Genomic DNA, 8,786 nt, shown 5'->3' with positions numbered 1-8,786 from the left:
CCATAGCAACACTAAAGTCACACATTCCCATTGTTTTGGTCCCTTTTTCCTCTCATGCTCCAGATTTATGAATGACAAAATGCTTGAGCCAGACTTCTTTTTTCCCATTACTTCTAGTCCCTATATAATGAACACTGACTCTGTTTCAACTTCCTCAGGAAGAAGAGTATTTGTTTGTCCTTCCATAGCTTCCTATTAATTTAGGGGGTTTTCTTAGCGGATATACAGTGTCGTATAAATGTACAATAGGTGTCGTAAACACAGTTAAGAGTAATTTATCCAAAGATGTTGACTCATGTTTAGTGTTACAAATTTGCTACGTGGGTCCCATAACGCAACAATGTAGGCAAGTTATTAAAAATCCCCAATGACTCATCCGTCTTGGCTTTTTTTTCCCCCAGCAGACTTTGCCCCCTGTTAGTTGTTGATTGGTTCATTCATATCAAGCAGTTCATTTGTCACTTGACCCTCATATACAGTAAATAAGTTGGCCATTGAAATGTCAATGCTGTCTCAAAATGAAAACAAGTTTTAAATTACTGGTCATTAACAAAAGAGTCACAAGCTATCCTTTTTTTTTTTTCTCCAGGATTTTTGTTCCATTTCAAGTTTATGTAAACTTCCTGTTTGTAGCCGTACAGTACAGCTCCTGTATTTTTGCTCCCTCTGATGTTTGATTAGCCCAGATACTTTGGACATTTTGACATTCATTCAAGAGTTTTACAGCCACAATTTAAAAAAGCATGCGCACACACACACACACACACACACACACACACACAGACCATAGGAATTCTGAGTGAATGGATTGCAACACTGAGCTAATCCCTCTTTTGCACTCATTTGCTGACCCATGTGAGTCTTTTCTTTCTTATTGTGCACCCACAAAAGAGCATGCTCAGAGGGTCTTATGACTCAGAGACTGCACATTAAGGATGTCAACATGTGGAGGACTTTATGCATCAATATTTTACATGCATATAAGGGACCATTAATGACATCATTCAGGATTAACTCTCATACACACTACAGAAATGCTTTCATACAGCTTTTTTTTTTTTTGCTTATATGCACTACTGGAACACTCGTGCCCATTTCTGAAATAAGCATTTTAGTACTGTTTCAGTTGTGTGTGTACATGTGAGCTTTTCACTAGTATGAGTGAAACTATTTCCGTAGCGTATAAACAACATTTCTGAAGTGTTTCCCCCACTCATACACAGTACTGAAACGCCCCCAAACACAAAATTGGAGCACCCTCATAAACCCTTCTCATTTATTTTCACTCATATACACTATTTGAATGCTCTCATAAATACTGCTGAAACATGCATTTCGGTATATCGCTGGCCATTTGGTAAATGTCATGTTTACACAAGTCTATATGATTCGTAAGGCCAATCTTGATTAGAGTATGAGAAAGTGGTGCCATCTGCCTTAACAGATATAAGATAATCATACATTAAAGATAACGCTAGCCGCTGAATTTATGAACATCCTGGCAAGACGTTAGCAGATTCAAACGGCGTGAGGGCCTCCAGCTCCAAGAATTAACACACCTTCACCAAGTTTACACATAAAAGTACAGGTTACAAAACACATACACTTCTAAATATCCATTAAAAATACATTTACCTTCTTAACAAGCTATATACACAAACAAAACGAACACAATGTGACATTATAAAGATTTTTATTGCAGGCAAACAAAACTATAAATAATATGTGCACACTATATATAAAACAACATTCCTTTATACAGCCTCTCAGGATTTCTAACAAACCGTCTGAGTCTCGGATGACAACGAATGCTTAATGCAGTCAATGGACTTGAGACACCGACTGATGCCTACATTCATGATTTTTTTTCTTCCTTTTTAACATATATACTTAGATTTCTGATGCTCACCTACTGTAGATTTGTGCACGTTGAACAAACTGGGAAAAATTCAGAGGAAAAACAAACACCACTGCACTCTTGGTGGTTACTTTGGCCTTAAACTACTTTCAAGAAGGCTAAATGATACTTCTGCAACAAAAGAAAACAAACAATGAAAGTATCCAGGAACCAAGAAGATATATGTAAATACCTCAACTTTTTTTTTTCCCTGCCTTGTTTATTAATCTACTCTGACTGGACACAAAGTGTCAGAAGTGCATCTATGAACAGCTTTTCTCGAAACGCTTATTGTTTACAGTCAAAATAATATTTGAAGGCTATGAGACAGTAGCTTGTTTTGCTTCACAACTTGACGGCAAAGTACTTGGAGTGGCCCCTGGTGTCATTGCTGTCGTTTCCTCTCTGACTCTAAACAGAAATTCTCAAAGGCTTCTTCGATCTCGGGATCCATCTCGTCGTCAGAGTCGTAACTGTGAACACAATAGGAAGCATTTCGTTTTTCTCAGAATCTTTACGGATACATGTGGTCTTGTTGTGGATAAGGTTACACAAATATAACACACAGGCCAATCCAATTGCATTTTGACTTCTACGACAAGCCCCTTATAAGCTGCGTTCTTACGGTGGCACGAGGACATCATAGGAGGGTCGAAGTCGCAATCAGCTAACTACAGCCTACGAGCCACCTACGGCCCACATCGTTCTTGAATAATCTTGTAGTTCCTATTGGTTGCACTCATTTAGGAGTTTTTGTCCCCAAGGATTGGTCATTAAAAATTTTCTTATTTTTTTTTATTTTGAAATAATAAATAATGTATTTATTACTTGTAAATGCATTTTTAAAAAACACTTAGATTTTTTTTTAAGCACTTTTACATCTCTTGTAGATGTAAAGTGCGTTACAAATAAAATTATTATTAAACATTTGTGTATCAACATTTACTATTTATATATTTTATTAAATTGATTAATAATGATTAAATTCTACATGATAACAGTTAAACATGAGATGGAATTATTTTATTATTAAACTGAACTGTTTTACCTAAACATTTTAAACAGGTTTTTCCTTTTACCTGATCTATGAATAACCTGGCCCACTTATCCATTAAAAAATGAGACGTAGGACTTAAGCACCAAGGCTTGCTCACTCCGAGGCTTTTTAACTTATTCACTCCCAGCCATTTTCACTGAAGTAACCCCCTTCGCTCCCGGCTGGTTTACTGTATTTTGACTGACTTTGCAAGGCCAACAGAATATTGTGTTCTATAGCTATGAAAAACATGCAACCTACCCAAAGAAAGATTAGAGTCTTCTTTCATTAGGGAAAAAAAGTATATTTCTATTCGTTTCTATTTTGGAGCAATTAGCATTAGTATAGGTTTCATTATTCACATATCTGCTTCAAACATTGGGAGAAACATGTTGCTTGTTGCAACATGGCCCTGATTGTTATTATTATTATACTCTGCTGTCACCTGCTGGCCGTTTTTGTAAAAACTACCATTGCTTCATGCATTCTCTTCAGTTCAGTGGCTGCATCAAAGCCATGCTATAGCATTAAAAAAATATATATATATTTTTATAAATACATCTTTAGGAGCAGTGTAATATTTAAAATATAATGTATTTATATGTTTTTGGCAGCAAAGGAGTTAATTCTGCTATTGACTACAAACTGAACTTGAAGAAATGTCGTGTGAATACCAAACGATCTAATAAAAACAAATTAGATACATCTACTTACTCATCGTTTTCAGTTTCATTTTCGTCACCGACATCACAGAAATAGTCTTGCTTTTCCATGATTTCCTGGTATTTCTCAGCATATTCTGCGAAAGCAAAATAGTCCCATTTAGCAGATAATTTTTTTTTCTAGTAGGACTTTTCGCTTACTTGAACAGACGAAACATCACCAAAGTAGTCTGAATTGGGTTATTTCTACCTCCACTATTACGTCACATTTTTACCTGGGTCTGCTGCTGTAAAAGGAGTTCCGTCCTCTGTGTAGAAGGTGGGCTCATTCTGTCGGAAAAAGCAGAGATAATTAACGAACAAAGAAGGAGGAGTCCAGTACATGTCACACTCACCATGAAGTAGTTTGGGTCATTGTCAGGCGTGGCGTTGCTGGTCACTGCAGCGCACACTCTTCCCCAGTCACTGGACCTCAGCTCTACCAGCTTCAGAAGCATTTGTCGCACATCCCTGAGATGGAAAGTAGACTTCATCATACTACTCCATTGAAACAACATGTTCAGCTGCTTACAAACACACCTACTGCATGTGGCATCCAGTACAATAATTTCTATCCTTTGGATCAGCTCTTCCATGAATGGGTCTCCTCTTTCTTTCCAAGCATCGTCCAAGGCGGAACCTGTCAGCTTGAAAAAGTGGAGGAAAAAAAGAAATCATTATACTTGCCAACTGCTAAATTCAATCGGGCAAAATAAGTGAGTAAGGCATTAAAGCTTTCGAACCTTGAGCAACTTGACAGCACAGATGATGTTTGCATCCACAGGATTGGAGAGCAGAGTGTTTAAGAGCTCTTTCAATGCGAGCAGGAGAATATGAGCTCGAGTCAAAGTTCCTTTGCTGCTCTTTAACTAAACGAAAACAGAATGAAAGGCCTTTACACACATGGCGTTGCATGGTGTTCCGCCAGTCAATCACATTGCACATATATTAACCCTATAAAGCCAAACGTATCATATTAAATATTAAGTCATTTTGAGCCCTCTATTTCATTAGTATGTTTTTTCCCCATTAAAACCTAGACGATACCTGCATTGCACAGATAATCCATTAGAGGGCAGTATCACCCAGCTGATGGCTTTTCCAGCAACCTTGCAAGATTGCCTCAATTGAGAAAGGAGAGACACATATACTTATTAATAGTGGGAAATGTTCTTTCTGATTTTTGAAAATAATATGTTTGATATATCTGTTTATTATTATATTTTTGACAGTGACAAAAGGGGTGGCAAAAAAAACCCGATTCGGCAATATATTGCGATATTACAGCGTGCAATTCTCGATTCATCGATTTGATATGCGGCCGAATCGATGTTTAAACCTAATTTTTTTTAATGGAAATATTCAACAAAACGTCTTACTTAGGGTTAACGTTCAAACGTCAAGCATGGATTTTTTTTTTTACAATTAATGGAACATTAAGCCTTAATATTTTATTTCAATGCTGTTCAAACATGGAACAGATTGTTTGTTAAATACAGTGGCTCGGTTATAAACCTGAAGTTTCAGATAAATAATAAATTTTCATACAAATCTTACAGTGTACATGTACAAGTTTACTGATTAGTATATTCTAAATTTGAGTAAAAAAAATGCAATAATCAATTTATAGATTTGTATCAAGATTAATTGGTATCGAATCGAATCGTTACCTATGAATCGTGATACAGATCGAATCGCCAGGTACTAGGCAATTCACACCCCTAGTTAAAAATGTATGAATTTAAAGCATTGTGACTGGATGCATCAAATATGACACAAATCAAAAGTGTCATATGTGGAAGTAGATTTTTTGTATGTTCAAAAGGACCAATAAATACTCTCGTTACAAAGAATCAGAATTTTCTTTCAAATATTTCATGCTTCAGGCTTTATAGGGTTAAAAAAAAAAAACATCTCAGATTAGATTAGACCCTTTTGACTGAATTACGACTTCTTACCTCCAGATGAAGGTAAAGCTCTCCAAGAAACAGTACGAACGCATGGAACTTCTTCTGCGTGGCAGGGTCTCCTTGCACGGCTTTATCTCTCTGCTCAAATTCTTTTTGACACCTGCAACACACAATACGCTGTTGTTGCATGGGGAGAAAACTGTGAACTACCGGAGACTCTATCGTAGAAGTGAATTGTATTTTACTTTCGCAGGAGCAGCTGACGAAAGTTACCGCTGGGTGGGCTGAGGTTGAGATGATGCGACAAGTAGTTACAAAGTCGTGCGCCTGTGTAAGCGAAGTTGGGAATGGCGGTGGACTGCAATGAAAAGGATGAGAAATCACAAGAAAGTAGGGGTCTACAACATTTCAGCATCTGTGAGATACAGAGCAATTTTTAAAAATAATTGAATTGCAATTCCCCCCCCCCTCTCCTCAAATATTGTTATTGCGAAGATTCCACCTTAACTGCTCCACATTTTACACTAGCTCATGTGCACGTAGACACCTATTATAAGGTTAAAGACAAAATGGAGCTATACCGGGCATGAACAGCCATACCTCTGTGTAGATCAGCTCCACCAGCTCTGCCAACAATTCCACTGTAGTAACGTAAGAATTAAGCACGCTTGTTATGTGTTCAACGTCTGACTCAAACATTCCAGGTGAGGAGCTCAGGTGGCAAAGGAAGTCCCGCACCATGTCGGCCAAGGACGGAGCGTCGTAAGTCTCACCATCGTCCTCATAAAAAGTCTGGACCTTAATAAGAAAAGGCAAGAAAACATGAGCGAATCATAATTTTGACATTGTTTTAAAAGGAAAAAAAATGGCCCGATCATGCTACTTACGTCATTTTGGTACACAGCAGTCGGGAAAAACTCTGGAGCACTGGCGGAGAGCTTGGACGACTCAACCAAGGAATCCAAATTATTACACCCCATGGACACAGAAGGGCCGTTGGCATTTACACTGTTCTGGCCTCCGCTCTGTCTTTTACTGTCTGAAAGTAGTAGATGGGAGATTGGTGACAACTGAGTAAACCCCAACAATTCAATCTCATGTACTATTTTTCATAGTAAATCTTGTCAATTTACCACACCAGTAATCTTAAGGCAGTTTTTATAAGTCACAGGTCTTGTATGTTCCTCACAAATCAACAGAATCCCCCCCCCCCAAAAAAAAGCGACCGTTAACATTAATTCCTACTGAGAAGTGGACATGAGTGGAATCGTTTTCACATTGAGCTCCATATGACATGAGAGCAGCCTTGTAGAAAGCCATCATGAAGTCAATCATGCAAAAACATTTCTATAAACATAATGGCCAAACTGTCCATTTATACATTGCAAAGGCAGCAATTTATCGTAATGTTGGAAACTTTTGACCCGAGTGACGTGCTTCCAAGCTGCAAATATTTTGCCCTAGTCGCCTGCCTCCTCTGGCCCATTTTATGCTAAATTGTTAAACTTTTGAAATTGAATTAAACATTGTGTTTATATACCAGCACAATGGTTTGACAAATGTTACTTTTTTTTTCCTCCAAGAGGAAATGCTAATATTATTTTTTTACATTATCTGTTAGGAAAAATATACATTTAAGAAGAAGTTGGCCCAAGTTTGGAACATTTTATTTATTTTGACCTTTTTCACAATACCGTGGTGCATTGAGATATGAGTTTAATCAATCAATCAATCAATCAATCAATCATTCCACAGACCCAAGACAAGAGAGTAGGGAGGTAGGTAAGAAACTGTCAGATGCTCAGTGTGTTGTCATGCTGTAGTAGCCACAACTGGTTCCTTCTTGCTATAAGGAACGAAGCAAAAGTCACAGGATCTCTTTTTAGATGTGCTGGTTGATCGCTTGGTCCACACTTAAGGGGGAACAAATTGCAACTTGGGTTTGAAATGTGTTTTTTGTGTGACTCCACTCCAGTCCTGGAACTTTCCTGACACACGTCATATGCTTTTCACTTTATGCAATGAGTGACAAAAATATTTAATCTTTCTGGTGATTTTTCTTTTTCTTTTCTTTAGATTCGACACAGCCTACGGAAAATGCACAATGGCATTTTTGTACACAACATAGCGAGTCTTGCAGTATGTTGGACGGATTTTGCAACACTAGTCACCTGACCATATAGTTATTATCTGTCTGTGCAGGTTTTACCAATTATAGCTATTGGCAAACGTATAATTTTAATTTGAAGCGACGTCATCACCTACGACACGACATAAAAACGCTAATGCTAAATTAGCTCCACTCGGAGTTATTTTTGGCTCGCTCGTGATGATACTTCCACATTTGGACGTGTACGTGGACGAGTAGTTTGCTTTTAAGTGAAATGAATACTTACGTGGCATGTGTTTAAATAGAAGCCACGCATTTTGGCCCACGCTAGTGTAACAAAACAGGTGCAAGTTAAGAGCACAGATACAAATATGAAAGCTAAAGGCTAACTAGCGTTAGCCATCTGTGTGTACGCTCCTTACCGCCGCTACCACCTGCAGCGCCATTTTCAGTGGCCGTGCTAATGTGGCTGTCCCCGGGAGCTGGGTATGTTCGAGGCTGTCTCAAAGGTTCCCTTTGGTTGAAAAATGTTACGTGACTGTCGCTGTCCCAACCTGTACTCGGGAGTGTGGTGTCTGCTGGAAGATTTCGGCTTCTCCCTGCTCCGGGAGCTCTGTTAAAATTCTCGTTCATGTCCCGCTTGCTGTTTCCGCTTTACCCCTCAGAAGAAAACATCTACAGGCAAGGCGGAAAGTCTGTTTTCCCAAACAGATCCTGGTTGTTTTGACGCGCTGCTCCCTCGGTTAGACGATCATGTTAGCGTTTCGACCATTATTAACTTTTTGGTGGGCCACTTCCTGACAACAAACCCACAGTTGTTTTAATACTAGATGGCGAGTTGTCGTCATCTGGTGGTGTGGAGTGGAAGCTCAGTAAGAATATGTCTGAAAGTAAGGTGGAAATGACAAGTTCAAAGGCGAGGTTTTTGCCATAAAAATAAGATCGTGATAAATCATTAAAAAAAAAAAAATTCCACCATCAGTGTGACCTAACATAATCTAACCTTTTCATTACCAAGGCTGAGCTTTTGGACCATTATTCCCCCCAAAAATTTTTGTGCAATTACAACACCGATCTTCACCAATTATCAGTTTATGCCAACAAGCCTTCACTGAGATGCAAAGGTCCTGTT

General features: G+C 38.4%; 1 protein-coding gene across 2 annotated transcripts; it reads right to left on the bottom strand.

Annotated features, from left to right (window-relative positions):
• Positions 1 to 1,676: 1,676 nt before the first annotated feature.
• Positions 1,677 to 8,470, bottom strand: paip1 (poly(A) binding protein interacting protein 1). 2 transcript variants are annotated; one of them, XM_086077194.1, is made up of 11 exons: positions 8,077 to 8,470; positions 6,432 to 6,583; positions 6,145 to 6,342; positions 5,790 to 5,902; positions 5,593 to 5,704; positions 4,378 to 4,503; positions 4,175 to 4,281; positions 3,991 to 4,105; positions 3,871 to 3,925; positions 3,648 to 3,732; positions 1,677 to 2,370 (listed from the first exon to the last, which is right to left on the bottom strand). In XM_086077194.1, exons 1-11 carry the CDS (start codon positions 8,285 to 8,287, stop codon positions 2,283 to 2,285), a joined length of 1,362 nt encoding a protein of 453 aa, XP_085933320.1. In that variant the 5' UTR covers positions 8,288 to 8,470; the 3' UTR covers positions 1,677 to 2,282. The 2 variants fall into 2 exon arrangements, with proteins under 2 accessions (XP_085933320.1, XP_085933319.1); XM_086077193.1 differs by having other exon boundaries at positions 3,871 to 4,105.
• Positions 8,471 to 8,786: the final 316 nt, after the last annotated feature.

This window comes from Leptonotus elevatus, chromosome 5 (genome assembly GCF_054856555.1).
Source record: "Leptonotus elevatus isolate MCC_2025b chromosome 5, RoL_Lele_1.0, whole genome shotgun sequence".
NCBI lineage: Eukaryota > Metazoa > Chordata > Actinopteri > Syngnathiformes > Syngnathidae > Leptonotus > Leptonotus elevatus.
The sequence above is the reverse complement of the archived record's forward strand: the minus strand, read 5'-3'. Positions and strand labels throughout refer to the sequence as shown.